At 42.5% G+C, this 12,336-nt stretch overlaps 1 protein-coding gene across 4 annotated transcripts in view; it reads right to left on the minus strand.

Annotated features, from left to right (window-relative positions):
• The window catches only part of LOC119186619 (voltage-dependent L-type calcium channel subunit beta-1), a 106,408-nt gene that overhangs the window by 16,216 nt on the left and 77,856 nt on the right, over positions 1 to 12,336 (minus strand). For all 4 annotated transcript variants that reach the window (XM_075893405.1, XM_075893430.1, XM_075893412.1 and 1 more), the window contains 4 exons: positions 11,401 to 11,540; positions 5,371 to 5,483; positions 4,435 to 4,586; positions 246 to 341 (listed from right to left, as the gene is read on the minus strand). In XM_075893405.1, coding sequence (XP_075749520.1) covers positions 246 to 341; positions 4,435 to 4,586; positions 5,371 to 5,483; positions 11,401 to 11,540 — 501 coding nt within the window. The remainder of the gene's footprint in view (positions 1 to 245; positions 342 to 4,434; positions 4,587 to 5,370; positions 5,484 to 11,400; positions 11,541 to 12,336) is intronic.

Raw genomic sequence — 12,336 nt, forward strand, 5'->3', positions numbered from 1 at the left:
TGACCGCATCTCATACGCAGTTGTGTGTGTTATTGAAATGAATAGAGTATCACAGTGAATTAAGAAGACTGCCATTGCACAGGATAAAGAAAGTGATCTGCAAGTGCACAACCATTACTTCATCTAGATGATTTCACCAAGCTTAGGAAAACCCAGTTTCGCCCTTTCTCATAGTTTGACCTACATGCATGAAAGCAGAAATGAACTGAGATGGATCTACACAAACAAAGATAACAAAAACTCACAGGTGGACACTGTGCCAATTTTTCTGCAGCCACCATCTGTACGTTGAGATTCCGGCTCTGTGATTTGCCTCTAGATTTGATAAGGCGTTGAAGAACCTGCATGGGAGAATAATTACAAGCACAATTTGGACAACATGAAGGCTTTACTTATGTTCATTAGATTAAAGGGACCCTGAAACGGTTTTTTGAAGTTTTGTCAGTGTTTAGGTTAGAACATCATCAAACCATTCACACCACAAGTTTAGTGACACGCAATGTACCGAAAGTCGCTTCGGACAATTATATTATACCCTCCTTCTGAACTCTGCCTAGCCTCCTCAACTCAAGGTGCACGCTGGTATCTCTGGCGATCGCAGATCTCTCATGAGCGCACTCGTTGGTTTGAGCTTTTACTATCTTAGACCTCCGAAATTGCACACCAAGAAGTTGCGCGCATTCTCGGAGGCCATCACATAATGCACCCAGCAGCCCGCATGCCGTCTGGCAACAGAGACAAAGACAACGGAGTGGTTGATTTCCGATTAGACAGGTTCCGCCACCCTACCAGCCAATTGATCTTACTTTCATGCATTCTATAGCCCATGACAGCCAATCAGTTCGAGGCATTCTACAGCCACGGTGACGTGGCTGCTGACATACTCTGGCCATAGCATGTCGCTGTTAAGTCGCCAGAACATGTCGCTCTCTGAATAGGCAGTTGAAAACGCCATGCGCAACGATCTGCACCGATTTTCAGCTTTAAAGTATTGTAATAAATTACACAGCTTATGCAAGAGCTCAAATTAGTCTCTAAATAATCCTTAGGACTTGGTCTACCAGCCCAGTGTGTTTGTACAAAATTGCCAAAACCGTTTCAGGGTCCCTTTAATGCTAGCTTAAGGTCCTCATAAACACAAATTACCACTTCAATTATAAGAATTCATAGTTATCCTAAATTGGGTGAAACATTGGCATTTATTTACACAGAAAGTGAAATGTGTGCAAATCGCAAATTTTATGCTTCATACCACAGGAAACCTGGCAGAGCTAATAAAAACCATGTAAAACATTGGTCCGCCTGGCACTTGCGATTGGTGCGTGTGGTTTAGCCATGTACTACATTAAATGTTTGCAAAAGACTGGCATGTCAAACACTGCCATGCAAATGCATTCAGCAGAAACCCGCAAAGTAGCGGAAGGATTAAGGAAAGGGAAAGAAAAAAACCACCCGATTGTAGCACGAAGCCACAAAAAAATCCATACAGATTTCCTTGAAATAAAAACCTCTTAGTTGCCGAAAAATTCATCCTGGTCCAGGGTTTGAACCCAGCACCAACGCCTACCCGGGGCGGTAGCTCTGCCAATTGAGCTAACCAGGAAGCTAGCAATTGGCAGCGTGAGGGCAAGTTCGTCGACAACTCGAAGCACAAGGACACAAGTAATGCAAATGAGTTCAGCGTAAACTCGCAAGGTGGCGGAAGGGTTAAGAAAAGGGCAAGGTCCCTAGATGAAACAAATTTCCAAGGTAGCGACACCTTTCCTTTCCTCCTCACCTATGTTCCTGGAGCGCCCCCTAGAAGGTTCAAAACTTTCATGAAAAAGCAAATGTTCATGTGCAGCTGCTACGGTGAATAGATGTAAATGAAACAAAATGGAACCAAATGAGTTGTAGAATAAACGGTTACCTTTATGAACATAAACTTTACAACACAAGAGCAGGCGGGATGTGTGTTACTCAACTGGCAACGCTGTGCAGTTCTATATTTTACATCACTAGCCATGGCGTCTCGCGTCGTACATCGTAGTTCGTCCAGTCCACTTCTCCGAATGTGTTTTGTTTGTGGTAAAACACAGTGAACATGCTTTTTGCTGGATTCTGTCAGTGACCACAGGGCGTGATGTTGTGACGATCGATTACAGCCGGCTTGTGCACTGTGATGAGTGGAGTGCGCGTTCAAAGTGCGCGCCTTTGGAAAGTGCGCGTCACAAAAACAGAAGAGAGCAGAGTGCACGCTCGTTGCTGCCCAGACAACGACAATGACGATGGCAGTGAAGACGTCGCATGCACGAGGACGCGTGGCACGCCGTGAACAAAATAAAAGATAAAGTAACCAATGATCATAGACCACGGAGATTTTAAGGCCCAATGGCTCGGTACCACGAAAGTACAGAATCTCCAATCGGGACGAGACAAGTGGGCCAGAGTGGAAGCAGAAGCCTGAGCAGAGCAGCTCAAAGAGAGTTCGAAGAAGACGGGGCAAGCGGAAGGTCGTCACCGGACCGGGCGCTGAAGATGGGCAGTCGGGTGTCGGACCCGAGCCTGCAGGACTTCAACCGGCCGGGGCCTCCTGCCGTCGTGTTCCCGCTCGAGAGGACCGTGGCCATCCGGCCCTCAACTCCTCCCCAGGGCCTGTGGACTTTGGTTCCAACAGGCGAACAAAAGCCGTTGGGCTACGGGCCCGAGCTGTGCGCCCAACTGCTTGGCCAGATTGACCCTGGTTCCCTGACGCATCCCCACCAGCCTGCGTTCTCTCGTCACCGACGGGTCCACACTCCAAAAGCCAGAGCCACCACGTTCCGGTCTGGTTTCTCGACGTGTCGTCAGCAGCCAGCGTTCCTTCATCCCTGTCCTGCCCGCGTCCTGTCCTGAAGCCGGAATCACCGCGTTCCGGTTTGCTCATCGTCGCCGGAATTCAGCGTGTGGGTGAGACCGAACAGATATTTTGCCCTACTCCACCGCTCAGCCCTATTTGGACGTTAGATTCAATGGAACACTTTGAACTTCTTTGTTGAGTGTTGATAGATGGATTTCGCCGTGCCCAGTTAACTGTATTAGTTGTTTCATTTTATGGGGGATTTTCGTCTTTTTACTTTTCACTTAAACTTCTTGTTTGAGTTTTGGTACAAACGGCTTAGTCCCTTCTTTAAGTCTCTCATATGTTTAAACCTTAGAGAGCTCTTCTTATTAAACATCTAAAAGAACCTTGCATGACATGCACACACAAGAGAAAAACTACGACCAGACTGGTGCGAACGCTTGACAAGCAGCACTGCGATGACGGTTTATTTAATGTGCCCATTTGGACAATCGTGATGCCAGGTGATTCTAATGCAGTGCTCAGAACTTCCTGAAAAGTGCGAGTTCTACTGGTGAGGTGTCTCGAAGCAGCGCGTTTCGGCTCGAGCGTGAACTTTTCAACCGTGAAATATTTCTGAAGGTGCATTGATTACAACCTCCAGCTGTCGTGTATACCTGCATACGCACAAGTATTTGTACCAACTGGCATGCACTAGACTCGCATTAGACGCGCGCCTGTGTTGCATTAAAAACCAACAAATAAACTCGCTTCGCAGATCCGCGTCGACATACGTCGACAGAGTAGCACGAAAGCATTCGCGTGAAATGTTTTGTTGCTACACTTCACGATGTGGTTCATCTCGAAAAGCACGAGGTAGGTAGAAGAGAGCGAAACCATTTTCTGTTGTTTTACGGCAATGCAGCATTGTTGAAAAATGCAGATGTTGAACGAGCATCGCGAAACAATCTTGGTAGACTTGGTGCACACTGAAATGCTCCTCCTCTTCAGTTTATGTTCTGGCTACGATTTCGTCTTTGGTCACTGCGAGAATCTGGCTGGAGCCATATGCTCATGCGTACTCGTTTTGAACCTTTTGCATAATAATAAATAACACCACCAGCCATTTGCAAGATCACGTGCAAGGAATGCACCAATTACAAACGCAGATGGCAGAGAAAAAGAGGGGTAATGAAGAGAGAGTAAGGAGGACAGCTCAATAACAATGAGTGACGCTACCTTGCAAACTTGTCTCATCTAGGGACCTTAGAAAATGGAAAGAAGACAACCACCCAATTGTAGCACAAAGCCACAAGGTTAGCTGGTTAGTTCAATTGGCAGAGTGACCACACCAGATAGGCGTTGGTACGGGCTTCGAACCCTGGACCAAGACGAATTTTTTGGCAACCAAGAGGCTTTTCTTTCAGAGAGATCCGTACGGATTTTCTAGTGGATTCGTGCTACAATTGGGTGGTTGTCTTCTTTCCCTTTTCTTAAACACTGCCATGTTATGACGCAATGACTAAGAAGCATGTTTAGCTGCCATGCTTGGCAATTGTAAGAAACGGGCAGCTAAACAAAAGCTGCCAACGATACTCTGTCTTAAAAGAAATTGAAAAAGAATAGAGACTCACTTTTGGTGAAGATATTTTTACATAAACGATGATAGGTGCTAGTGACGTTTTGGCCAACTGTGAGGGGTGGTTAATGGTATCACAATCAAGGACAACCAGTTGCAGCGTCCGTGCCAGCTCGAATATTCGTTCAATTTCTTGTTGCACTTCCGCTGTGGCGAGACAAACAAAGATACGGCATTAAATTCTGTCTGTGTACAGATATGGTTGCATCGTGTGCCCTTAGTCAATGCAAAGAAACAGTAGGAAGATGAAGACAGAAGCTTGCGGCGAAAGAATCCGTAAACAGGAGTTGCGTCGAGCCGATGTTATGATAAGCGGACTTGTTTTTCTAAAGGCTAGGATAGAAAAGTTTTGTTCTAGCTTTGAGCAAGGCAAGCCCACTTGCTGAAACGTCGGCTCGACACAACGCCTGTTTACGGATTTCTACATCTTAGTAAAAGCGTCCCCCCATTCCCCCAAGACATAGAATTATGGACATTTGTAGAATAACGCCAGCATAAAACAGTTTCATGACAGACCTTATTACAGATGCATATGACTCAAAATGCTGATAAGGCTGCTTGAAAAAAATAAGCGTTTCGTGTATCTTTGTCAATATTTGTTACACAGAGCAGATTAGGTTTGCTTGATAGATATGCATTTCGGTAGTGAAAAAGAGCAGTGTTGTGCCACATAGTGTTTTATGTAAAAAAAAAAAAGGTTTATTTAAACATTAAACTTTATATCTGCACCTGTTCAGACAGCGTAGTACAATACAACATGGCGAGACATTTCTGATGGTTCTTTTTATTAACACACGACCCTAATGTTTGTTTCACAAACATTAGGGTCGTGCTCATGCACCCCCAAAATTCCTGGCCAAGGAATAAGACTTGAAAACTTGCAAAAGGTAGGGCGAATATAATATGCACGAGTACAAAACATTGAGCTCACCTAGGCAGCTTGTTCGGCTGTTTGAGCGTTCCATAAGCGCACGTTTGCCGGCATTGTTGACGGCAGAGCGCTTTGCCAATGATATGTCAGCAGTCACTCGGGTTATTATGATTCTGCAATAATGAGCAAGAATATCTCGCTACACTGCAAGGCAATGTTTTAATGCCAAGAGCATAGTCTTGAGAGTTAAAAACCACCACTCATGTGCAACAAACATTACAAGTTCCAACTCGGTGCTCTCAGTAATATTCGAAGAGTTTTGTCCTAAAGCAATGACCTCACAACGTCTTTAATTTAGTAGGATTTACAGGCTTACAATTAGCTTCTGTATAAGTAGCACAAAATCAATGGAAGAGCTGTTACACTTGGACAAATGCACACATGTAACGGTAAGCAAGTGCTTAGAATAATGATTTGCCTGAAAGTTACAATGTACATCATTTGGACATCTTTTGTAGTCCTGGGAAATCCAAATTAACGGACTTTTACTGTATACACGATCGTATTTCCCTCTCCTTGCCACACTTTTTTTCTTCTTGCAAGAGAAGGCATTGAAATTAATAGTATTTCAATTGATTACATCTCCCACAGCTTGCTTCCTAAATGCTTTACTTTTGCACATTACTGATTAAAACTAATTACAAGTCTTGTACCTCCAGTGTTTCAGGCATTTCACTATGAAATTCAATACTATATGATATCAAGTCATCCCCCACATTATTATCATTCAAGTGTCGAATGAAGGAGTGGTACTTTATTAATGCTTAATCAAATGTGTGCTGCCATTTAATTTATGTAACAATGACTATGTTTCCTACATGATTAAATTATGCAATGTATTGTTCCAAACACTATCTCATAATTAGAAAAATCACCCTATAAAGAATACTTATTCACACAACTAAACTTGCATGTTATGTACACTCATTTAAATTTTTGGGAGTTACCTTTGCGCTTTCTTTTTCATTCTTACCCACTACTGCTGATTATCCAGCAATTGTATAATACATAATAAAAATACAGTTTGAAAAAATATAATGATCCCCTTATAAGTTCTGTTAGGAGGTTACCCTAAGGTTCATATTTTAGTACCCCCGGTTGCATACTCACAGTGTGTATTTTAGGGTATATGTCACATAATAAAATATTGTATAGTAAAACAACAATGTTATGATAAAACCAGAAATTCAAAGCTGGAAGCAATGACACTGCAAAAAATACCATTACATTAGTATAATGAGCACACCATGAAAATACTTTCAAAGCTATAAGCAAGCATGCCAATATGTAGAGTGTTCATGGGGTGAAACGCAACAATTTAGGCCTAAGCAACACGATGCGGCTAATGTGAGAAATCACGCATGCCAGTTGTCAAACTTCGAGTTTCGATGTCATATTTCACTCTGAGCACTGCACACTTATACAAACTAAAAAAAAATCAGAAAATAAATAAGGCGTAACATACACAGCAGCAACAATCAGAAGCTATGCTTGCAAGAAACACTGTGCAGCAATGAAAAAAAAAGTTAGAAAAATACACTAATAATGACAAAAAACTGCACAGTGAGACTGCACTAGCTCTAGATTACAGCAGTAATACTTCAAGGGAAAAACAATTAAAATATATTGACCATCTTGATAAATAGTCATTCACATAGTCAAGGAATTAACTCCTTCGCTGCCATGTCTATTCATATTGATCACCAGTCAGTGACGCTTTGGATTGCCTATTTTGGCATGTTGAATTTGTTTCTTGTGCACCCAGCACTTTATAGTAGTTAGCCCAGCCACTAAACTTTCAGAATCAATTTGCATTTGCCCATTTTGGGAACATAGCGATTTTTGACAAACCTTTGCGCAAACCAATGAGCGTTTGTTGTCGGAAAAATGCACTTGGCTCGCGAACTTGACAGAAGTGAGTGGCCCTCGCGGTTGTGCTACAGTAACATCAAAGTTCTCAAATCAAAAGAACCTTTGCAAGTCAAATATAAAATTAAGATGTCAGCTTTGCAGTTTGATAGTGCTAAGCAGTAATAATTGTAAGAAATTGAAGCCAGCTATTCAATAGAAAGCTGTTGCTAAGAGTCGGGGAAAATTTATTTTACAAAAGAGTATTGCTGAAGGTCCACCACACGAATAAAGTGTGGAGGTGGCCATCTCAGCCAGTTTCTAGCAGCTTTGGTTTTGCTTGTACTGCTATATCAGACACAGGGCCGCATTTAGTGTCCCTAGTGGCTCCTATGGCATCGTCGTCACGCACACATGGGTTCACATTTGTGTTGCAAAAAACACAATGCTCGAAACTGTCTCGCAACGGCACCTGAATTGAGTGAAGACGAACTTAAAGTCTGAGGATGACATGCATGTCTGCTTAAAGTTTTATAGTGACAATATTATGTGTCAGCCTGAGACATCCGCAGCCCTTCAAGGGTTTGTTTTGATTACGACCACAAGTTGTCTCGTCCACCGCAAGTGCGCAGCTGCTGACCTTTGTGCACAATATTATAGCTACTCTGGTTACGTGCAAGGTCCACATGCCACTGGGGCGCGGTGTGCTGGCGCAGGCTGCAGAGCTTCTCATGACAAGAAGGCCACCGGAGCACATTTTGGACTATACTACGGAGCAGCGTGAAACGCTTTAGAAGTGCGTGTGATATTGTTCTTTCTTTTACCATGATGTGCAAAAATGCAAAGAAATATGCTTGGATGCATACACTGGAATGCCAACCAATGCGGAGTAAGGTGGCCCATAAAAAGAGGTGATGCTAGACGAAATTGCAAAGTTCATCAGACATCTGATATATAGAAGGATTATTCACATCACGGGCATTCATCTATAGTGAAACACCTGCAGGCTTCTGTTGCAAAAAAAGAAGTACTGAGAAAGGCGTGCGAGTTGATTTGTGTTTCACGAAAACCCGAGAAATGAGGCAGAACCTAGGTTTAGAGTTTCTTTGTGTGAATAGAAATGTATTGTACAACATTTATTATTTTTTATACTGTTCCTGGGTCATTTACCTTCAAAATGCATATTCTGAATTTTCTTGGTTCTGAATATTTCTGCAACTATAGCAGTTTTTATAGCACTGTTTACCAGCTGGCAACTAAGAATTGCACTTTTCACAATTTTATTCATTCGAGAAAATTTTTGTTGCTTTGCAACATATATTTTTGGAAAGAGTATATCATTACGCATAATTTGGTATGCTGCAATGCATGCTGGAGTAATTTTCAAACTGGCAAAAATCATCTTTCCGAGACATAAAAAATAACCATTTTGTCGCGGTAACGAGAAAGTTAAGTACCATTATTCCGAAATTCTACATAAACTAGAAGGTCTTTCCATAGTTGGATGGCTCATGGTAGTGCTAATTTAAATGCAACAGTACAGTAGACTCTTGGTAAACTGAAATCTGTTAACGGAACTGCCCTTTAAACGAAACAACTGCATCTGATGAGATTGGTTTCATACTCGTGTTCTGCCCTCTTCCATTCATCTCTCAGTAAAGGGAACTCCTGTTAAATAGAACATATTTTCCCCGTCCTTTCCCCTAACCATTAATGACTGTCTACTGTATTTCTACAACCATGGGCAGAGCGGACATTACATGTGCAATCAGCGTGATGGTCAGTGCATTTGAAATGAATGGAAGGTGGCCTATCAGCATGAACAAGTATGTGCAATGACGATAACAGGACACTGTCACGACAGATACTAAAGAAATTAAGGCAGTCCTGGACAGTCTTTGTTTCTCTTCGGTTCCCTCTTTTTTTTTTCCTCGTGCCTCATTTTTCCTTCCCTAAATTTTTTCAGCCTCTTTCCTCTTTATGTCTATCTACATCTTTTATTCCTTTTTTCCCTTTCTCTTTCTGTTTGTTGCTTGCTTCCAGTTATTTTCTATCTTTACACATGGTTTTGCCGGTATTACGCCAAGTGACAACAGAATATGACAGCTCGAGCGCCTAAAGTGCTTCGAACTTAAAGGGGGATGGATAGCACAAACAAGTGTGCGACTACTACTGCCCATCACTCTTGTAATTTTTAAAGCAAATATTACAAAATTTCGCAAGTTGCTTGAACGGGGATTTTACTATATATGTTTTGTGAACTTGGTCAGAAAATACAAAGCCATTCTAAAGAAAATGAAAAATAATTTTGTGAAAAATATTTTGCATGTAAAATGATGAACTCTATTCTAGTTATCACATGTGCCTAGAGTATCCTTCTGAACCAAAATAATATTTGTACGCATGAACATTTTTTAGTTAAAAATATAAATGCTTTACGACTAGAATTTTGAGGCTGTTTTCCTAATGATGAAAGAACAACATTCGTTTGCTTTAGGAACTACACATGCTATTCAGAAAGAAGTCACAAAAGTTTTTATCTGATAGCTTCAGCAGTTACAGAGAAAATGTTCCTTTTCTGATAAAAAAGTGGTGTTTGAAGATAACGCCGTTTAAAGCTTGAGTTGCCGTGGCGCAGACAAAGAATCAGGCATACTTGCAGTAATTTTCAAACGCTTTCCACTGCGCCTAGGAAGTCGCTACTTCATGGAAGCACCCGTCAGTAATGCTGAAATATTGTGCCATAAAAATTGAAAAATCGCATTTTCTGTTGTCTTAGCCCTCCATCCCCCCTTAATATCACCACCAAGGTGCTTGAGGAACGAAAAGGAAGAAGACTTCTCCTTGGCATGAGCGCACACTCAATATGCTACAAATGGCTATGCTACACATTGTTTTGCCTGCGTTACGCCAGGCGACAACAACAGCACATACTGTATTTACTCGCGTAATCCTCGCACTCGCATAATTCTCGCACCCCCCTCATTGCCCAACAAAAACACGGTTTCTTTTTTTTCTCGAGTTATTATCGCACCCCTGAAAACTGCCGCAATAATGTTGCCTGCTCGTTCCAGCCACTGAAAATTATAGTGCACGTCATAGGGCACCATCTCTTAAGCATTAAGCGTACTATTATTGCACAGATATTCAATTCAACTCAAGCCAAAGTGGAAAGTGTGTGTTGCGGGGTGTTTTGTATGTTGTGTCGGTATTCTTTGCACCTTAAGAATTATACTGAAGCTACAAGGCTTCATTGATATGTGGGGTTTAACGTCCCAAAACCACTATATGATTATGAGAGACGCCGTAGTGGAGGGCTCCGGAAATTTAGACCACCTGGGGTTCTTTAACGTGCACCCAAATCTGAGCACACGGGCCTAATAGACATTTCCGCCTCCATCGGAAATGCAGCCGCCGCAGCCGGGATTCGAACCCGCGCCCTGCGGGTCAGTAGCCGAGTACCTTAGCCACTAGACCACCGCGGCGGGGCAATCTACAAGGCTGCTTTCAAGTTAAAAGTGATAGATCATGCACTAAATAACGGCAACAGGGCCGCCAGTAGGCCCTTTGAAGTCTACGTGTTTTTGTGTTCGCTACTGGTGATGACACCAGAAAGCCACCAAGACGCATTGGGCCTGTCGTGTCCCTAAAACTGGGACTGATGGTAAACTTTATTTCTTCAAAAGGAAAATGCAGACGATTCTGTTAAATAGCCATAAGCCCTATACCGACATCTTAAGCTTACCTTTTGGGGGCTCCTGTTGAGCGACGAACGCTACCGCTACACCCGCAACGCCCACAAGCTTTGCGTACGGTATTCCAATTCTCGACTATTTGCTTGCACTTTTTGCGTCACAAATCCTGCCTTGTGTTGAACTTGTGCTTTTATTGTTGAGGTAAGTTTTAATTGGTACTTCTCAAAGCTTGCTGTTAGTTGCCGGTGTGAAAATCCTGATTTGTGGCCACTTCGTTTTTTTTTCTCGCTCTGTACGTTTTTGGGGAAGGTCTTCCCTGCGTAATTCTCGCATCTCCCAACTTTGTTTGCATCAGTTTTCCCCCAAAGAAAGTGCGAGGATTATGTAAGTAAATATGGTATAAGCCTGGGTCCTTAATGTGCTTTGCACTTACACAAGCTTGACTGAAAACTCTAGTATAAGAGAGAGCAACAAGCATTCCACTCACCTGCCTTCAAAGCGGTGCTTGAGAAAATCGAACAAAGCCTTTTGCATCATGTCTGTCACCTCGTAACCCTTGAGAGAGGGCCCCACCAGGACCACTGGTCTCACTGAAGGCACTACGTCATAGGGGCTTAAGCTCTCAGTCTGCGAGATAATTCAAAGGGCGCTAGTTTCAAAATGGACAAAACCACTGGATTTCAAAGTGATTGCTCTAAAAATCGAACTCGATCTTTTGAGGATGCCAAGTAGGACGTGTGTGGAAGGAAAAAAAAAAAAAGGTCACGAGTGTTGTCTATGATGATTACATGCTACAGATATTTATGCGCCCAATTTCTAATAGAAATAAAAAATTATATACAGTTCAACCCACTAACAACGATCCCAGGTATAACCATCTATTGGTTATAACGACCTTATATCGCTGCACTTACAATTTTCCCATGCTACCCTTTGAAACTGAGTCCACGTGCATACAGAGAACATTTTTCAAAGCCTCCTACTGTTACAACAAACACTTATGACACGGTGGCTGTAAACAAATGGCGCATACAAAGTGAAAATAGTGTTACAAAAGGCATTCTAAAGCATGACATAGGCGCTCGCTCGCATGTGCCCCGCTGCTGTTTACTTGCGACGAACATATCGTAGACCACGATGAGCACCGCACGCAGACTTCAGGCATTGCGAACTAGGTCCCTCACTTTTCAGACGTTTATTTACCGGTAGAACGGAAGTGAGGAAAAAAAAACGAAAAGAAATAAGAGGCAGCACGAAGACTTGCAGTCAGCTTTCGCATGACAAACTTTTTTTACACCATTCTCAGTATCTACGACTGCCTACGATTAACCAATTAACAAACGATGCCTTCGAACGCAAGAAGCCATAAATTCGAGAACTGATAACTTTCACTGCAGCGCTCAGCTCTCCAACACCACACTGT

The sequence above is a fragment of the Rhipicephalus microplus genome, chromosome 1 (assembly GCF_043290135.1).
Source record: "Rhipicephalus microplus isolate Deutch F79 chromosome 1, USDA_Rmic, whole genome shotgun sequence".
Lineage (NCBI taxonomy): Eukaryota > Metazoa > Arthropoda > Arachnida > Ixodida > Ixodidae > Rhipicephalus > Rhipicephalus microplus.